The following is a 20,981-nucleotide window of genomic DNA, read 5'->3' on the forward strand; positions in this document are numbered from 1 at the left end:
AAGGCGTGATCCAGGTGAGTTGGGGGGGTACTGTAATTGTTACTGTTATTTCACAGATCTCACAATAACAGCTGGGCCAAGGTGGTTAGAGAGGCAGTGGTGATCAAAAGCACATAATGCTATTGGCAACTTAAGGCAGGCCCAAGATAAAGAGACATTTGGAAGGTGGCCAGTTGTGCATGTGAGCGCCTTAAAATGATCCCGTCACCCAGACCAACATGCTTTTATAAGGAGGGAAAGATCAAAACCGATCATTCATGTCGCTTATAATATAAACAGATGTTAGGTTATGAGAAAGGGCAACAATTGTGAGACGAGGAAGGTTTGGTTACAGTAATAATATGAGGTCACAAAGAACACACCTGCATCTGTGAGCTCAGATCCTGTGAGAGCAGGGGAAGTCAGGAAGTTTTCCAGATTCCAGAGGGTTTGTTTTCCTCCAGTGCCAACCTCGCTCAGCAAGGATGCCAGATGCAGAGAAAAACAAGTCTCAGCTCACAGAACTTCCTTCACCGGAAGGTAGAAGAAAGGGATGAGAGACCTTTCTGTGGTTGGTGTGTGGATGGGTGTGACAGAGAAAGAGTGGGGCAAAGCTCAGGGGCAGAGCATCTCTTTGGTAGGCACAAGATCTCAGGTTAAATCCCCAGCATCTCCAGGAAGAGACACTTGCCTGAAATCCTGGAGATCTACTGCCACTCAGTGTAGACAGTACTGAGCAAGATGCACCAATGGTCTCACTCAGTATAAGGCAGCTTTCTATGTTACTAAAGGTTTCAGTACTGAAGAGCTGGAAGGATTAATCTGCTCCTGGTGCATGTCACATTCCTAAGTCCCCTTTCCACTCTATTTCCTCATGAATACAAAAATTCGTAAACAAGTACATACAGACATATTTACAGATATCAGTGCATTCATTTCTAAATGTATTTCATTGTAATATATTATACATTTTAGTACTTTTCTGAGTTTAGAATTATACTGCAAAATCTTTGAGAAGTGCAGTCTGTGGTGTATTTATATTTCAATCCATATATTGGACTATGTACACACTAAGCCCGTGGTTCCCAACGTGGGGCACACGCCCCACAGGGGGGCAATTAGATTTTTAAGGGGGGCAATTTGAGAATGAGATATTAACAGTTTATGGCCTTTTCGGCTTCCTCCACGTGAATAGGACTTTAATTTCTGAATAATAAAAATTATATGTCGTGGGGGGGGATTAGGATTTTAGAGATGCTTAGGTGGGGCATGGTGAAAAAAAGGTTGGGAACCACTGCACTAAACCATTAAAGCACATTCAAAGCACATTTCCCTTCTCAAAGAATTCTGGGCACATACAACATATAAAAAAAGTACAAGTAACACAATTACTTCAGAAATAAACTGCAGTGAGAGTTGCTGGGATTCTTCAGTAAAGGGGTCGCTCAGCTCATTTGTGTATTTCTCCTCAGGAAGAAGAATGCTGAACTCAACCATCTGTTCATGAGCTGGGGTCACCAGTTTCTCATCTCTCTTTATCTCATTATTGATCTGATGAAAAAGAAATTAATTTTACTTGTGGTTAGAAACCATCCTTTCACCAGTACAGGTTAAACACCAACTTAAATTAGTATGAAGGAGGCTATTCCTTCATTATACATGCAAAGGGTTCCTCATGTGATTACTGGGCAGCAAGACTAAATTGCTGGCTCCACCTTCAAGGCTGGGTGGCTTCCACCAGCTCTAGCCCCAACTTGCCATGTTAGGCTTTTCACCTGCATACAGTTACACCTATGTGCATAGATCTCTATGCAAGTAGGCTTCACAAGGAGCTGAACCCCTGGGATTCAAGTTCCTGGGGAAGCCTACTTACATAGACAGTCCTTCAACAGAGGTCCCCACCTATTCCAGTGATGTTAGTGGAGAGAAAGTCATGTGATCTTGAGGGTGGAGCCAGCAGGGCAGTAATTAAGTGAGGACCCTTTCACATAGGAAGGCTGTATTGTGCCACTTGTTTCTGGTGCAATGCTTTTCAAATTTCTACCTCTTAGGCATAGGAATGTGGTTGAAGATAAGCCTCAATTTCCACTGCACCTCAACTAGAAACAAAACAATCGTTTCTTAAAAAGAGTCAAAGGTGCTATGGAAGTGTCATAGTTTCCTATAATGTACTTACTCCTTTATTTCATTCAGCTGTCATTGCTAGTCAAACACTTCTTATAAGGTTTTGAAACAATGCAAAATCCTGCAAAACCTGCTTACCAGAATAGAAAGTGAGGCAAGGAAGATATTGGGGAGTGGTGATGTCAGGACATATTTGGGAGTAGGAATCAGGAGAGATGGGGCTAAATCAAGGGAGGGAGGTGGGGCTAGGGGAGAAGAAAGAAAAGGTATTTGCATCTCTTATTTGTAGGCGTGAGGACCAACCAATTTGGATGACTTTTGTCTCCCTTCTAGACTTTTAAGCCTATGAAATGCTATCAAACCCTGAATAGAAATAGAATTCTTTCTAAAAAAAGTGCTGGATTTTCAAAAGTGTCAGCCTTCAAGGATTTAGAAATAAAAACATATGTTACATGTCATCTTGGTTACACTTCTGTCATCATTGTGATCCCACCTTTCCCTCCCCCCAACAGAGACTCAAGGTTACAAGCTAAAATAGAAACAGCTTAGAAACATATAAAAAGCAACCACTCCTACACACACACACACACACACACACACACACACACACACACACGTAATGATCACATAAGATAATTACAATAAAATCACCACAGCACCAACCCTTGCCTTAAAAGCAGTCAGTTCCCCAAAGCCTGTTAGAATAAGGAAGTCTTCACCTGCCACAACAAGGAGCCAGTGTTACTCCTCTAGGTAGGGAGGAAGTTCCAAATTATGGGAGCAGCTACCAAGAAGGCCCTCTCCCAGGTCCCTACCAAGTGTGCCTGTGAGGGTGGTGGGATAGAGAGAAGAACCTCCCCAAAGGTCTCAGAGCCTAGGCAGGTTTGTATGAGGCAATGCAGTCTTTCAGATAGCCTAGACCTAAGCCGTATAGGGCTCCATAAGTCATAACCAGCACTTTGAATTGTGCTTGGAAACAGACTGATAGCCATTGGAGCAGTTGTAACTGGGGAGTCATATGCTCACTATAATTTCTAGAGCAGGCTTCCTCAACCTCGGCCCTCCAGATGTTTTGAGACTACAGTTCCCATCATCCCTTACCAATAGTCCTGCTAGGTAGGGATCATGGGAGTTGTAGGCCAAAAATACCTGGGGGCCTGAGGTTGAGGAAGCCTGTTCTAGAGAGTGCCTTAAACATGAAAGACATTTTTACTAAGAAGCATTTTTATTGGTTGGAGTTATTTACTTATTTGTTTTGTTATTTCAGTTTGTGTGCTGTTCTTCCACATAAAGTGCTTGACAAATCTAGAAAGGAAAAGTGAATGAAAAGTGAATACAATTTCTTATCCCCAAAACCAGTCTAACAAGGAGCTCATTACACATACTTCTGTGTCTTCAATTTTGTCAGTGGTACTCTCTGAAGGACTCTCAATTGAGACCACATCAGGTGGTGGAACATTGGCAGCTGCATCTAAGGTGGAAAACATGCAATATATACCCTTAGTCAATTAATTAATTGCTAGACGGTATAAACAAAGTTGAAAAGAATGAAATCTGCCAACCTGGGGAAAAAAATGTCTTGAAATGTTCACAAAATTTAAAAATGGTGGTCACTGTGATTCAGTAAAGCTACATAAGACATTTTGTGTTATTTTTATGGTTTGCTTCATGACAATGTGGCAGGAATAACACTGACTCGAACCTGAGCCACAACGACACAAATATTGACTTGCCCTACTGCAGCTTAATCATAGCTTTCTGGACACACGCAAATATGCCCCTTCTAATTTCTGATATGGCTAGAGCAGCAGGTCAACCTCCATGTGCCCACAAGACACCAAAGAAAGGAAAGTAATGAGACCCTGCAATCCTATGAATAAGGATGTCCATCACTAATTGAAAGCCTCAAGTCTTCTTACTCATTTACTGCAAAATTAACATATGAATAAAGGAGAACAGACCTCTCAATGTGGTAGCATCCCCAGTCGGAGAAGGCGTTGGCAGCCCAAAACTGAGAACCAAAGACAATAAAAGGATTAAGTGTAAAAATTGGATTAAAGTTTTCTTTCAAAAATAATCTTGCCTTTAACATGTGTAAGCCTCGGGGACCTTTTAACAAGCTGAGGAGAACTACTGAATAAAATCCTCATAAAACTTTGCTGGTTCAGGTTGTGTGTGGGGGTATATGTGCATCACTGGTAGGTTATATTCAGTGGACCCCATAAAACACGAGAGATGGGTGCAGATAAAATATGAGGTGTGTGGAGTTTGGCAATCTCCCACAATGTTTCTGTTACTTTTCCAGTCCCAAAACAGAGTGTGAAAGAGGCAGTGGCCTCTCACTATCCTAGTGTAATAATATCTCACCAGCCACCATTCCATGGTGAGGTGTACTCTGCAACTTGTTCTTGACATAATAATAATGATGATGATGATGATAATGATGATGATGCATTAGTGGTGGATTTATTCTGCTTGAATTGGTTATGTGATGCTTCCCCAATGCTACCCACCTTATTACTGCCCAGAGAGGCTATCGTACAACATAAACAGGTCAAAAATGAACCAGAACATCTATGTTATGAAAAGTTATGGGATTTCAGCAGGGAGTTACAGGATATGAACTGGAAGGAAATGAAGCAATATGACTGTCCCAAAACTTTTGTAGGTGCAAACTTTATTGACAGCAAGACCGCACATGACCACTCTGGCAGCATGTGAATAGGGAATAACAACCAGACGTCTGGAGGGGCCCATAGTTCTTTGAATTAATCATAAGAAAGAATTCACTAGCAACAGAAACCCAGTTAAGAGTCTCACATTGGGACTATAAATCCCACCTCTTTGTAAGATGGGGTACGGTCCTTTTCTCACGCTGAACACCACACATACATGATGCATTTCGTCCATGCAATAAATATGCTTGATAGAGATGGTTGCCACAATATTTCCCTCTAGCAAGAGTAATTGACCATATTGTCTCCTGACATCTTTAAGTCTGCGTTACAGTTCTGCATATATATTGTCATGGCCAATCCCACTTAGTGCAAATGATGGTTAGATTTGCCAACATGTAAGCAAACTCCAGGAATAAATTTATGGAATGTCATGTATAGTCATCATGGAATTTTGGACTTGGAGAAAACTGTTTGAATTTAGGAATCCAGTACTAAAACCACTCCCCATAAATGTTTATCTGGCACCTTCTTCCAGCAAATACATTGCACAACTTCAAGAACACAGGAAGCTGTGTCATATTATTTGTCCATCTAGTCCAATACTCTCTGACTGCCAGTGACTCTCTAACATCTCAGGCAAATGTCATTCCTGCTGCCTGATCATCTTTTAACTGGAGATTTCAGGAACTAAACATGAGATTTTATACAACATATTCTTTACCATTGAACTGTGATCCTTCCCTCTTTAAGGGAACTTTTCTGTTGTTGAATTCCTAATAGAAATAGGACTTATTTCCATATTATTAGATTAAATCTAAACAGCCATAATTCAAGCACATTCATTTCATGAGGTTTTTAAAAATAGCATAAGAATATAATAGTTGTTGGGCCATTTCTTAATGGCAGCCCCATAATTCTTTTTTCTTTGTCAGCAATAAAAAAAGCAAATATTCAACCAATTCCTAGAAGGAGAATTAAGAAATATGGCAAACTAATCCTGTCTTGTTTGTGGTTTATCCAGGTAGGATGCTAAAGAACAGCTTTGCAGCAAGATGCACAAATTTAGGACATGTTGATACATGAGACAGTATGATACTGCATATGGGAACACCAAGACAGGTTAAGTGAGATGTGCTTTCTCCAAATAAAGCAACACCTTTCACATTTTACCGTGGGGAGAGATGAGTGGTTTTTTACTTCATACATTATAAAGGAATGCAAAGGGGAAATGCAAGGGATCAGTACTTCCTCTGTCTCTCCTAAAACCAACCAAGGCACTGCTGATTGAGGTGTGATTTTGAATGGTGTTGTTCTTGTCTAAATCAAACACTATCTTCATCTCTGCACCACACTATATCTGGTTCAAGGAGAACCAGAACAGGCTTAAAGACAAGAAGACACAGCTATTACAAAGTTCACAGGCTGTCATGTTGCTGCTGTTTATACATTAGCTTCGATTATTGTATCATTAGAAAACCTAATCATTTATTCTAGCGACCTATTTTCTATTTAAAGAATAGTTTCGATCAAATTACAGCTTTCTCTCTATTAGCAATTTCATTATTAGTTATATAGATGAATCTTGGATAGGGAAAGATTATGACAGCAATTGTAGACTCATTAATAGTTTGCAAAAGCTTTTTCTAGAAGAAATGGTAAAATACCCTCTAAATACAGGAGCTTTAATTTCCCATATAATCATGTCTACACCTACTAAATAATAAAGTATAATTTCCAGTGTGACAGAGTAGGGCCAGCCATTAGGCAGAAAGAGACAGACCAGTTCAGAGTTTGGAGAACACCAAAAGGCAGCAAATTGTCACTTGTTATATTTTTACTACCATGGAAGCCATTTGGATTTTCAAATCTAGACAGAAATTTTGAACTAATTTCACCATGCCTCTGACCAAAGAGGATTCTTCATATTTTTGGACATCTTTTTCTTTCTTCCACATGATTATAGTGGTTTTAAAAAAATAATGCACACCACCACTTTCTCAGAGAGAGAAACCACAATTCACCACTAGCTAAATCTCATCTTTAAATGATAGTATTAGAAGCTGTGTATGGTTCTTGAAAGAATGATAATAGCTACATTACTAGGAACTTTTTCGATGCAGCGTTCAAGCTGGAAGAGCTTGATAGTAGCCTCAGTTAGGATGTCATTGCATAAATAGTAACCCTTTTTGAGGGAGGAAATAGTCACGTTTGCACAAAATGAACCACCACAGTGTGCATTCTCTCCTGCCATTTGTTTCTTGCTTTCCCAAAGTTTCAAATTTATGGAGATTTTAGAGTATCCCCAGCTTGCTAAGACCCCTAGATGCACGAGCTGGATCCATGATGCAGAGAGGGAAGACCAAAAAAGGTGAATACTGGGCAGAGAGGGGAGAAGGGAAACAGCAATCCTGCCAAGGAAGTAGGTTCGCCCAGTCAGCCATCTTTGGCAGAGGGAGTGAGATTCTCTCACTAGGAGGCCTAAAATTATTCTCCTGGTCCTGAGTGAGGCCTCCTCGTGAGTAGTGGCCTGCTTGTGATTGAAGTAATAAAGACAGGGAATTGACAGGACAGACACATATAAAATAAAAAAGAAGGGGAAAGCATAGAAGGAACACCCTCCATGTTGCCTCATGGCCAGAGAGGGAACCAGGAATCTCAGAGAAGAAACTGAGTGATGATAACTTCCCTCACAATATGTAAAAGACAAATTATATAAAATGAAATCCGGGGGGTAACTTATGCTAAGGGCATTTTCTGAACTCTTGCTAAAAAGGTGTTTTAATGTTGATGAAATATTTTAAATATTTCTATCCCACCTTTCCAAATAAAATTTCCAAGGTGGCTTTCAATATAGTTTAAAACAAATAACAATTTATTACAACTGCAGCTGAAGAAGGAACAACACCATCTTTTCCCAGTAGCAATGGATCCCACATAAACCATTTAACAACCACCAAATCACTGAAAGCCACTAAAACCATAGGCCAACACTTTTTGTGTGTTACTATGCAAACTGATTGGTACAACTAAGGTACCAGCACTGAGAAGACCTGATTAGCCATCCCATCTCTCCACAGAAAATAATATAGAAAAACAAATGTTTACAGTCAAATAGTCTTGTTTGTTTTAATTCACAATGAAGGAGAAGAGAGCTGTAGGGTTTTTAAAAATAAACAACAAAATAACAACTAGAAGTGTTTATGTAACTTTTAGTATTACGCAATGTAATGTTGTTATATTTAAAGTAAAAAAAATGTTAAGGGGGAAATCACATGGAATGTAAGAGGTAACAAATTTATCCCTAAATGCATGCTGAAGCCAATGACATAATTTCTGGACAGAACCTGGTCTATTTAATTGCCTAATTTTTCTCTTTAGAGTTCAATTATATTACAAAATTAAACAGTGGTGCTTTATTGGTTCAGAGGGGACATAACACACCACAAACTTTTATTTCTCTTGCAGAATGGGAATTCTTGTGAAAGCTCAGATCAAGGTATAGGGGTCCCCAGATATTGAAAATAAAATATCTACTACCTGTTTAACTTAAAATATGGGTCAACATATATTTTCTTTTCCTTTGTTCTACCCTTGCTGCAGAACACAAAACTGGTGAGGTGGATTTTACCTTCAGTTATGCTTGTCCAACCCAACAACTTCGGTGAGAAAAATTTGGTCCATGGAGTTCCTATCATAACTTACTTACTTATAGATAAAATGATAAATAACAATACTATAATATCTATTGCCTACCTGCATAAATGAAGCTCTGGATCAGCTTGGCTGAGTATTAAGCAAAATATTAAAAATGTATTAAATGTATAAGCAGATTTTTGTAAACAATAGAGACCTAAGTACAGAGAACAGAGAACTTCAGTCACCTAGGCCTATGCAACACTGTTAAGGTTTGGAGCTCAGGCAACCTCACCAATAGACAAATTCCATAATAAGTGTAGCCATGCTTCTACTGAAAACCTGAGGGAATCTGCATGTTAATTTTTGCAGAGATTTCCAGTAATGAGGTAAAAATATTCTCTGCAAAAAGGAAACAGGCAAACTGTGCTGCAATGTCATTGTACCCCTTTTACTTTACCAAGGGTGAAACAACTCAGCTAAATGCGTAGTTTGGACTATTAGCATGCTTAATATTTCTATTTTACATACCACCTTGAGGGGAACTAATTGGGACTGGGACCTTCATGAGGGCAGAGTGGTCTTCTAACACTTAAATCCCATAGCAAAATCCTGACAAATATCCCACCCCCAATAGCTGCTATTTGTACTGGCAGCTTCCCTCACAACACAAAAAGCAGCTTTTGGGGAGGGATTTTCATTAGGATCGGATCATGAAGGTAAAGGTTTTTGTTTTGTTTTTTAAATCCCCTTCATCATGACTCCATCTTGATTTTTCTCCTACTGCTATTTAAAGTAGAGAAATTTAGCATGGGAGTTATACTCTGCTCAACGATTATTTTCAGAGTAGATAATTGTTTTATTATTATGATATGCCAGTCAGGTCAGCAAGGGCTGTTTCCCACACTGGCCCCAATTCATCCAAAATTAGGCTGCAATCCTAAGAACACACGTGCTTGGGAGTAAGTTCCATTGAACTCAGTGGGACTTGCTTCTGAGTAAGATGCACACAAGATTGCTCTGTCAGTCTAAAATTTTGCTTGCCACTGATTGTCAACCGTTGAGATTCCTGCATTGCAGGGAGTTGGACTAGATGGTCCTCAGGGTCCCATCCAACTCTACAATTCTGTGATTCTAAAAGGGGAATGTACTGTACCATGAAAAAACACAAGTATTTAAGCTAGAAGCATATTTTGGATCTGTACTGAAGTCTCCTGGGGTAAACACTGTAAGATTAAATACAAGCTTGAGGTTGTGATAGAACTTCAAGGTTCTAACTTTAGGTGGATCAGAGCCACAGTGTAATATTTTTGGGAAGCCACAGAAAGGCTTCACACCTTTGTTTTCTAGAAAGGCATTTCTAGGCTTTTTCTGGATTCTCATAGAGGAAACAGCTGTCAGAAGCATAGGAGAAGGGCCAGGGCTCAGTGGTACGGCATCTGCTCTGCATGTAGAAGGTTCCAGATTCAATCCCTGGCATTGCCAGATAGGCTGGGAAAAAGCCCTGCCTGATATCCTGGACAGTTGTTGCCACTCGGTGTAAAGCAGATTCCTATATTCCTTAGCTCCCAGACTGCTGGAAAATCTAAATTCAGTTGGTGATGCACATTGTCAGACAGAAGACATGGGATCATTATTGAACCCCACCCTATCAGCAGAAGGCCTGTACAAGGACTGCCACTTGTGCAACAGGGCTTTCCCACTCTCCTTCCCCTGTACCCCCAAAATTGGCAGGGCAGGGGCGGGGTGGGAGACCCCTCAGAACAGTGAGGAGGTTAGCTGATGGGAATTGTTTCATTGGGCAACCTGCAATGCTTGTGCAGATGATGCATTCATCATAGCGCAATTTTTAATTTTACCTTTGGCCTTTGTATCTCCTATTATCAAAAAGTGGTAAGATACTCTGAATTTGCCATATAAGGTGCATTCCAGGTTGCCATATTTCAAAAAAACCGGCTTGCCATACATCTGGATTTTCCCAGACATTTTTTTGGCGACTGGACACTGCTTCCAACTACAGTATTCCAAGTATGTCCAGGAAATTCCAGACATATGGCAACCCTTAAAGCACCTGATATCGTTTGTAATTAAATGAATGGGAAATAACTCATTTTTGCATTGGGCTTATCAACTATTAAACATTACCTTTCAAAAATCTGAGATATAAATAAAAGAGCCCCCAGCCCCTCTTTTAAGATTAGACAATACTTCTCTTAAGTTTACATTCAATTATAATAAGGGATATCCAGTGTTAGTTAGGATTTAGGTCTGAGTATGACTAAATCTGGATTCCACACACATATTCCATGTTTAATCCAATGAATTTACAAGGTGGACTGCAGTCAAAGAAAACAATTATAAAACAATGAAAGAACATACAAAGTTCCAAGTAAAACAACTACAACCAATAACATGAGCAGCATCAACAAAACACCAAATAAAACAACAGCAGAAGCAGTATATTCATTAAAATCTGACGTGAATAAAGCCATTTTAGGCTTGCCAAAACCTCAAAACAGTGGGCACTAGTCGGGCCATGCTACAGTTTCTATTGTTCTGGTAACGTATCTTGTGTGCTGTTTTGGTTGTGCGTTGCATGTGGGGCTGCCCTTGAATACAGTTCAGAAACTAGAGTTGGCAGTTAGCACACAACTGCTAAATTAATAACCAAGGCCAGATGTACGGAGCACATCTAGCTGGTCTTGGAACAGCTGTTCTAGCTCCTAATCCTTTCCCAGGCCTAAGTTAAGATGCTAGTTTTTATCTTTAAAAGGACTATACAATATTAACTGCCCTTCCCCCACATGATTCTGCCAAATAATGGATTTCTTCTGCAGAGGCATTTCTTCCGTTCTCCCCACCTACTGTGGTAAGAAGGTTGGTGCAAGGTGCTCTCCTCATTTACCCAATCTTTTATTGCTGTGGAGTCTTGCATTGTTTCAATATTATTCTTGCCCTCTGTTTTTTTACCTCTATTGCTACTGGTTTTATGCCGGTTTATATTGTTTTTATGTATTTATTGTAATATTTTGTTTTTTATTTTGTTAGCTGCCCTGAAAAACTGACCTAGAAATAGTACAAAAATAATCATGAGTGTAGAAGCCAGCCATTTTATTATCTGCTTAAATTCTATAATATAATCATATGGCCAAAATTTGAAAAGCTATGTGTTAGAGCATAAAGTCAAAAATACCTCAGCATATACACATTAAACACACATCATCAACAACAATAATAGATGGAAATCCTCAGCTGCTGTTTCAAGATCGCCAAGAAAATTGGAGACTGCAAACAGTAAGTTAAGGTAAAGGGAGATGGGAAAAGGTTTCTCTCAATATTTTCTGTGCTTAGAACTCTGTACCTAAGAAAGGTTGCTCTCAAATACTATCTGCAGTAAATTCCTGTGCTAATCCTGTGCTAATCTTACTTCTGCAAATTTTGGCCAGACAGTTAGCACACCGCCAGTGACTGCTTGCAAAATTTGGCTGACAGGTCAAAAGTTCGTTTCCTGCCTAGCCAGCTAGCAAGAAACCGCTGCTGTTAGCAATAACTAACCAGACCTGCTAAATTTGGCTGGCGGGTCAAAAGTGCAGATTTAACCAGGCCTGCTAAAGAGGCCCCTTTTCCTGTCTTATGCTTACTAATGCAAAGATGAGAAAAGACACGTGTACAAAGGAGAGGGGAAGAATGTTTAGCAAGCAATAAAATGTGTTTAGCAAGCAATATAGATGTGCCATGTAAGGGAATAATTTGAGAAGGTATGGGAGGGGGAGAGTGCTCAGAGAGTATAAGAAAGTTTGCTGAAGTGTCTTGCTTTACAGCCAGTCTATTTTCAGGAGCTATCCAGCTGGTTGTCTCTGTGTACAGATATTGTCTCTGTGCACAGATTTCAATAAACTTTTTCTCCAAAGAAGATTTTGCTTTCCTGGTACTTTTGTTCCCTCCAAGGTCCGGGGATGGCGTGGCTGATGGATCCCTAGGTAAATAAGGCTTCATTTCTTTGGGGGCTCGTCCGGGATAAGCCCTCTCCCCAATACGGACCGGAGGGCCAGGCTCAACAAAGGTGAACAGCTCAGCAGCGTTTGCAGGCTCCCGTGCGCACCCCACCTGTTTCGTGGGGGGAGCCAGCCACACTGTCCTGCAGTGGAGACATCTTGTTGAGGGAGAAAAACAAAGAGGACGGCGCCGAGGGGACAGGTCCGCAGCGGAAAAAGGTAAGCCCAAGGGAAAGGGCGTGGGCCCCCAAGGAAAAGGGGGGCAAGGTCTGATCAGCCTCACCTGGTTGGGCAGTAGAGTGCCAGCCACCAGGAATAAGGGGATTGGTTGTGCAGTAGAGTGCCAGCCACCAGGAATAAGGGGATTGGTTGCGCAGTAGAGTGCCAGCCACCAGGAATAAAGGGGACTGGTTGTGCAGGAGAGTGCCACCAGCAAAAATTTGGAACAGAAGAAGGAGGGAAAATTATTTTGGTGTGTTTTGAGTATTGCATGCTGAAATTATTTTGGTGTGTTTAGTGTGTTACATGTTGAAATTATATTGGTGTGTTTTGTATGTTGTATGTTGCATGTCAAGATACTCTAGTGGCTGAATTGTCAAGTGTGGGCCAGGGCTTAGTGTCCCCTTGGCCGAGCGATTGTAGGTCTGTTGTGTGTGAAGTATCTGGAAGAAATGGGTTCTGGCCAAAGTAAAAGTACCCCTTTGAAATGCTTTTGGGGATTCAAGCTGATGAGAGGGGAGGATGAGGACATTGTGTAAATTAGATTGGCCCACCCCAAAATAACAAATTGGCCGTCCATCAGGACCCTTGATTTGCAACTCATTAATCCATTATATCAGAACATTTTGAATGTCCACCCTGATCAAATCCCCTACATTTCCACATGGAAGACCAATGTGGAACAGAACCCCCCCCCCCTCCTGGCTGAAGTCATGCTGCCAAAAAGTCTCAGGCAGCCGTATCTGCTCAGTCAGGAAGACAGGAGGACAACCCCCCAGTCCTCCAGGATTCAGAGAGGGAAGAAGATAAAAGTTTTGATGCCCCACCACCTCATGCCCCGGCAACAGCCCTGGCACCACCCCCGCCACAGGGAACAGATGGCCCAGCCCCCAATCCCGTGGACAATGCATTGGTAGACCTGGGCGAGGATGGAGAAAGGGAGGAACGAGAAGAGGATGGTGAGGATGAGGAATTTGTAAAAAGATTAGTTAAGTTGATAGGTGATAATAAGAACAGGCAGAACGTTTGAGAAAGTATGTGGAACCTTATGCAGGAGAAGTGGACGTCAGTCCCCATATGTTAAAAACAGCGGGATGTGTAGGGGAACAGAGAAGAAAGTGGCAGAAAGAGTGGGGAAGGCAGTGAAAAGAGTGACCCTCCATAGGGCACATAAAACACAGGAGGAGGGCGCGGCCAGAGTGATGCCTCTCCATAGAGTGTATGACCCTCCGGCCCCCACGGGACCTAACGGGGTGGTGCCCAATAGAGCTTATACAGTTCAACATGTCCCCTTCTCTAGTGCAGATGTTTGTAATTGGAAGAACCAAAACCCTTCATTTGAAGAAAACCCTGCCAAAATCATTAAGCTGTTTGAGGGAATTTTTTTTAAAACATACAACCCCACTTTTTATGATGTGCAATATTTGATGGATGCCCTGCTAGCTACAGAGGAGGATAGGCGAATTCATGCTGAAGCCCGAGCACACATGAGAGCGCAGGGGGCAGGAGATCAAGCTGTTGCAACAGGATATCCTGAAACTACACTGAATTGGGATTATCAGATCATTGAAGGGCAAAATACCCTCACCACTTATCGCCAGAATGTCTTAAATGGCATGAGGAGGGCAGCCAGAAAACTCACCAACTTTGTGGAGGCCAGAGAAATAGTGCAAGGAACAGAGGAGGCCCCTGGAGCCTACTTAAAGAAGCTGAAGGAAGCCTACCGCCAGTATATCCATGCCCCTATCATAAAAACTGCCTTTGTAGCCCAAGCAGCGCCCGATATTTGCCGAAAAATCCAGATGGGCCACACCCTGAAATGGATGTTAGAAAATAGCCCAAACCACTTATAATCAGAGAGAGGAAGAGGCCCAGAAGAAAAAAGGAGAAGTACCAGGCAAAGTAGTTGATGGCCCTGAAGACGGGAGGTCCACCGTTAGAAGAAGAAGAGGAGGGCGAGGCCGCTTAGGAAAGAGTCAGCGTGCCATCTGCCGAAAGGCACCTATTTCCTCTCCCAGGCTAAAATGAGGAAATGTCAGATGCTACTACATCTGCGTTAAAAATTCCAAGTCACCACAGCCCTCAACCCAGCTGCCCTATTACCGGTAGGAGTAGGTGAGGAGCCCACGCATGATTGCATTGAAGTAATGGATGAAGTGTATTCTAGCAGGCCTGACCTTAAAGATGAAGCAGACCCCCAGTGGCCATCATGGTTTATGGATGGAAGCAGCTTCATTGAGGCTGGACACCGGAAAGCAGGTTATGCAGTGGTAGCCCTGGAAGACCAGGTGATCGAAGCAAAGTCACTCCCGCCTGGAACATCGGCCCAGCTGGCAGAGCTAACTGCGCTTACCAGAGCCCTGAGCCTGGCAAAGGGACAGAAGATAAACATTTATACAGATTCTAAGTATGCATTCCTGACTTTACATGCCCATGGAGCCTTATGGAAAGAAAGAGGTTTGCTTACCTCCAGAGGAAGCCAGGTGGCCCACCCACAAGCCTTGTTGAACCTTCTGGATGCTGTATGGGAGCCCGAGGCAGTGGCAGTTATCCATTGTTATGGACACAAGACTGGACCAGGAGAAGTGGCCAGAGGAAACCGATTGGCAGACAGAGTGGCCAAGGAAGCAGCCCAAGAACTGGCCCCCGCCTCGGTTATTGGAGCACTGGTCCCAGAAGAGATTTTAAGCACCACTGACAAGCCAGCTTATACGAAGCAGGAAAGGGACACTGCAGACGCTCAGGAGCTGACATTGTCCAAAGAAGGATGGTACCTTACCCCTGATGACAGGATATGGATTCCAGAGTCCCTTTCTCGGCAGGTTACTCAGAGATACCATGATTCAACCCACATAGGACCAGATGCTACAACCAAGCAGCTGGAGAAATGCTTCTATATAGCCCACCTCTACCAACTGGCAGCCCAGATTTCCAGGAAATGCCTGCTGTGTCAAAAGAATAATCCCAGAGCCGGACCACTGGCTCCCCCAGGGATTCAGCATAGTGGAACTGCACCTATGGAAGATCTTGTCGTGGACTTTACTGAATTACCCCGTTGTGGACTACACCGCTACCTGCTGGTGGCAGTGTGCACCTACACCGGATGGGCCGAAGCATGGCCAACAAAGACTGAAAAGGCATTTGAAGTAACCAGGTGCCTGCTTAGGGAAATCATCCCTCGCTATGGATTGCCAAGGTCCATAGGATCTGACAATGGACCAGCATTTGTTCATGCAGTCCTACAGGGACTGGCAAAAGCGCTCCAGATCAACTGGAAGCTGCATACTGCTTATAGACCCCAGAGTTCTGGAAAGGTAGAGAGAATGAACAGGACTCTAAAGAATCAGCTGTCCAAGCTGACACAGGAAACCGGGTCTAATTGGGTGACCATGTTGCCCTTGGCATTACTCAGGGTCCGCAGTCTCCCGTCAAAGCGAACCCACCTGTCACCCTTTGAAATTGTGCTTGGGAGACCGGTCCCATATGTCAGAATGTTGTCCCCACATGCTGGTCAGGATATGCAATTGAATAATTAAGTCCAGATATTCTTCCGAGTTTTCTTTTGTCTCGACAGGTGGACCCAGGCTCGCAACCCCTGTGTGTTGGCTGCATCAGTTCGAGCCAGGTGATGAAGTGTGGGTAAACGATTGGGCACGGACGCAGCTACAACCGTGCTGGAACCTTATACCGTCCTGCTCTCCACACCCACCGCCGTGAAATTCGCCGGCATCACCCCTTGGGTCCACCACACCAGAGTGACCACTATAGATTGAACTGTGCAGTTAAATCCTGATTAACCCCTTCGGCTGACCATCTCCAGACCCTCCGCTGATGACCGCTCTGCTGATATCACACCGGAAGCTGATATCTCAACGCACAGCTGAAGAAATGGATGGGAGGGACGCCCGCGGGCAGCGTCCCCAACGTGAAAACCCGTGCCGGGACTGATCCAGGAAGTCCACCAGGACATTTAATACTTTCATAAGGACTTTCTCTTTTCCTTTTTTTTCTGTTATATTCTGTATTGATTTGCTCTATGCCCCACAGCCCTGACCCTACCGAGCCATACCGCCCTTACTGGCCTGCTGGCCTCTGCTACGACTGGTTCGTCTTGCCGGTGGTAAGAGATGGCGTGCTCATTGACTACTGGAAACAGGAGTTTGATGAGGTTACTATACCAACCTCATCTGATGGACCAGGTTCTAATCTTAATCCAGGCGTTAGATGGGACGGAACCTATCTTAATGCAAGTATTGCAGGGGTGGGAGCCTTAACCAGGTGTGCATTGAAATTGCTAAACAAGTGCCAGTAAGAATTGCCACCCCAGGATTTCAGCTTCCATATGCTCTGGTCAGTAGGGAGGCAGCACGAGAGTTCAATCCACCCAACAGGGTTAGTATGGTGATAGGCCCAATAATGCTTCTATTGCTTTTTTTGCTTTTGTATTCCCTGCTTGATGCAATGCTTGCAGAATATGATGGGAAAGATGATGTCTCGCATGATGGGACCTCGCGTGATTGCTGTAATGAGAGAATATAGACCCCTACCCCAGAACGAATCTAAGTAATAGATTGTTCAAAAGAAGAGGAGGGAGTAAAGGGAGATGGGAAAAGGTTTCTCTCAATATTTTCTGTGCTTAGAACTCTGTACCTAAGAAAGGTTGCTCTCAAATACTATCTGCAGTAAATTCCTGTGCTAATCCTGTGCTAATCTTACTTCTGCAAATTTTGGCCAGACAGTTAGCACACCGCCAGTGACTGCTTGCAAAATTTGGCTGACAGGTCAAAAGTTCGTTTCCTGCCTAGCCAGCTAGCAAGAAACCGCTGCTGTTAGCAATAACTAACCAGACCTGCTAAATTTGGCTGGCGGGTCAAAAGTGCAGATTTAACCAGGCCTGCTAAAGAGGCCCCTTTTCCTGTCTTATGCTTACTAATGCAAAGATGAGAAAAGACACGTGTACAAAGGAGAGGGGAAGAATGTTTAGCAAGCAATAAAATGTGTTTAGCAAGCAATATAGATGTGCCATGTAAGGGAATAATTTGAGAAGGTATGGGAGGGGGAGAGTGCTCAGAGAGTATAAGAAAGTTTGCTGAAGTGTCTTGCTTTACAGCCAGTCTATTTTCAGGAGCTATCCAGCTGGTTGTCTCTGTGTACAGATATTGTCTCTGTGCACAGATTTCAATAAACTTTTTCTCCAAAGAAGATTTTGCTTTCCTGGTACTTTTGTTCCCTCCAAGGTCCGGGGATGGCGTGGCTGATGGATCCCTAGGTAAATAAGGCTTCAAAGGAACTATTTATCATTTGCAAGTAAGCCAATGGTATTCTAGGTTACTTCAAAGGGAAACAGCCATAGCTCAATGGTAGAGCAAATTCTTAGAATGCAGAAAATTGTTGGTTCAACCCCTGACATATACATGTGGGGCTGAGAAAGATGCCTGTCTGAAACCCCAATGAGTTGGTTGGGATGTAGACAATACAGTGGTACCTCGGGTTACATACGCTTCAGGTTACAGACTCAGTTAACCCAGAAATAGTACCTCGGGTTAAGAACTTTGCTTCAGGATAAGAACAGAAATTGTGCAGTGGCGGCGCAGCGGCAGCAGGAGGCCGCATTAGCTAAAGTGGTGCTTCAGGTTAAGAACAGTGTCACGTTAAGAACAGACCTCCAGAACAAATTAAGTTCTTAACCCAAGGTACCACTGTACTGAAGTTGGTCAGGACCACTGGTCTGAGTCAATATAAGGCAACTTCCTATGTTTTGCAAATCAGGAAAGAGTGAATGTTTGTTAATGTTTGTTTGGCTTACGTGGTATGAGAACCAGGACACTGAATTGTCCAAGGGAAGGCCCAATTTTAACCTTCGCTGAAGTGAAGGCACAAGACTGAGGGTTGATCATCAGTGAGCTGCGCACAGGTGAGCTGCATGCAAGCTGCCGGTCAGTCTTGTGGAGCCTCCTTTTATTGAGACAAATATGCAAGCTAGGCAGATACATTTTGGGCTGTGACCTTTACACATCTTCGGTCCCAAGATCGTGGGGTGGTACAAAGTTATTTTGGCACCTGTTTCCACAGCGTCATTTTCCTCTTGCACGAAGGAGACAAAAGGTCTCAGAGACAAAGGTTACAGACAGGACACCGCAGACTGCTGAGACCGCAAAAGGTCAGACAGAGGGAACGATGTACAGACAGCTGTGGCTTGTCGGGGGGGGGGATGTGCTACGCACCCCAGGGTCACGCGTGCAGGCAGACTGTAACTGCCTGCTGGTGGGGAGTGTGCTCCCTCCGGACCCCACTGCCCACTCCGCGATATCCCTACACTTCGCCTCCCAAAGTTTCATAGTATTTGTTCTGAAACAAATGTACCCTCCTAGCATTTATTACCCATACATGAAGTTCTAAAATCCTACGCCTCATTTTTCTAATTATAATTGCAGAGGGTGGGGTTGTATTTAATAGAATTCTTCCATTCTGGCCACAATCACAATTTTGCGACATTACGCGACATTTAGAGGGCTAACAACCTATGTTTCCCACGCTTTGCAAATGCTGCATAGATCTGTGTTTTAAATGCTGCTGGTTGCTGTTTTGGTGCAAACCCTATAGTGCAAATCCATTTCAGAACAAAGAAGTCATAATCAGCTGCCCATGTTGTTATTTATTTATGCATCTTCAGTGTGCATGGTGTTTCATACAGTATAAAAGGGCAGGTCCCTGCCCCAAGGAGCTTATAACAAGAAATGTAAGAGCAGTCTTGCTGGATTAGACCAAAGTTCCATCTAGTTGGTGATCACAGTGGCTAACCAGATGCCTGCAGGAAACCCACTGGAAGACATGAGCTAAATAGCACTCTTCATCTAAAATTCGACACAGAGTAAACAACAAAAGAGGAAAGGGAAGGCTGGACCTTCCTAGGTAGGGTATTCTAGGTGGAATGTGCCACTGCAGAGAAAACCCTGCTCTTCATCACAGACAACAGCAGAGATGCTCTAAGGATCTTAACTGAAGAGGAAGCAGGTGTTCTTTCAAGCAGGGCTGGACCAAGACATTTTGGTGCCTGAGGCAAAGCACCAAAGCACAAAATGGTCCTGCCTCCCCACTAGGGAAGAAGGGGGGAGTGAAGAGATACATTAGGAACAAGGGGGTGGGGGAGAGAAAGATCTCCATTGGGATCTGCTGCCCCTGTGGATTTTGCTGCCTGAGGTAGTAACCTCATCTTGCCTCACAGGTGGGCCGGCCCTGCCTTCAAGTATCTCAGGGCCAGATCAGTTAGAAGCTAGACAACCATCTTATGAGTCAGCACTCTTGATCTTTGGAGTAAAAACAAAAATTAAGTCAATTGCTTCCCACTCCCCACAAGAATCCACAGGTGCTTATTTGATTTCAATAACAATTTCGAGCTTTCATTATGACATAGATTATATAGCAAGGTATGAAGGCAAAGTTTATGATTTGGTGTGCCATTTTTTCTTTTAAGTGTAAGGCTTTTTTACCCTGAACACTATTTCCCATTTAAATTATACATGTGTATAGAAGGATACAAAGCCTAATTTAAAAAAAAATCAATACTGATTTAAGGACTTGGTCTTCTACAACTTTTAAAGAGCCAAGCCTCTTTCTACATTCATGAAACATCAGTTATATTGGAACATACTTTCATCCTAGTGTTGCGTAATAGTCAGTAAAACCAACTGAGCTATTCCTGGAAGTAAGTTATGCAATAAAAACAAAACATTTTCATTTTCTAGCTACTCCAAAACTATCCAGTACACAATAATTAGCTGAAATCACCTATGCACAACTATTTTCCCAAGTCCGGGTGAGATTTTATGAGGTGCTAAGGGAGACACAGCCAAAGATGTAGTTTTATAACATTGTGCCAGACTTTTTTTTATAGAACAACTGTTTTAAGAGTATGAAAACAAGGTGAAAACAAAGGCTGCCAACAAAGCATTTTAAGTTGATTTGCCAACTTAATTTATATGTCCTTTAAGTTTGAACCCTTCTCTTTGATCTCTAGAAGTTAAATATTTGAGTGGCAGGTTGGGTACCTCTCAACTCTCATGCACAAGGCAAAGTGAAGTGGCTACCTTAAACAGGAGACACTGGTGTGTGGGGTGTGGCAGCAAGGAGTTGGAGGACAGATCTGTGCCCCACACAACCTGAAACTGCACCTTCTAACCCTTCCCTTGGCTCTCGGGTGCAGAGGAGGATGCTGTCTGGCCACCAGTGTTGAACTAAAATTCAACTGGCATTGAAAGGGTGTGTGTGACCATCTTGTCCTTTGAATCGGGCATAAAAATATCTTGGGCCTGCCCTGCTCATGCATGTATGTCATGGGTGGGCAACCTTTTTG

At 42.8% G+C, this 20,981-nt stretch overlaps 1 protein-coding gene across 1 annotated transcript in view; it reads right to left on the bottom strand.

Moving 5' to 3' along the window:
- IMPG2 (interphotoreceptor matrix proteoglycan 2) overlaps positions 1-20,981 on the bottom strand; it is a gene marked incomplete at its 5' end in the record, with an annotated part of 64,134 nt that overhangs the window by 16,528 nt on the left and 26,625 nt on the right. Inside the window, 3 exons of the mRNA XM_081003906.1 lie at positions 1,372-1,530; positions 3,489-3,574; positions 4,065-4,114. Of these exons, the coding sequence (XP_080860032.1) occupies positions 1,372-1,530; positions 3,489-3,574; positions 4,065-4,114 (295 nt within the window). The remainder of the gene's footprint in view (positions 1-1,371; positions 1,531-3,488; positions 3,575-4,064; positions 4,115-20,981) is intronic.

The sequence above is a fragment of the Podarcis pityusensis genome (assembly GCF_964106645.2).
Source record: "Podarcis pityusensis genome assembly, chromosome: 4".
NCBI classification, from domain to species: domain Eukaryota; kingdom Metazoa; phylum Chordata; class Lepidosauria; order Squamata; family Lacertidae; genus Podarcis; species Podarcis pityusensis.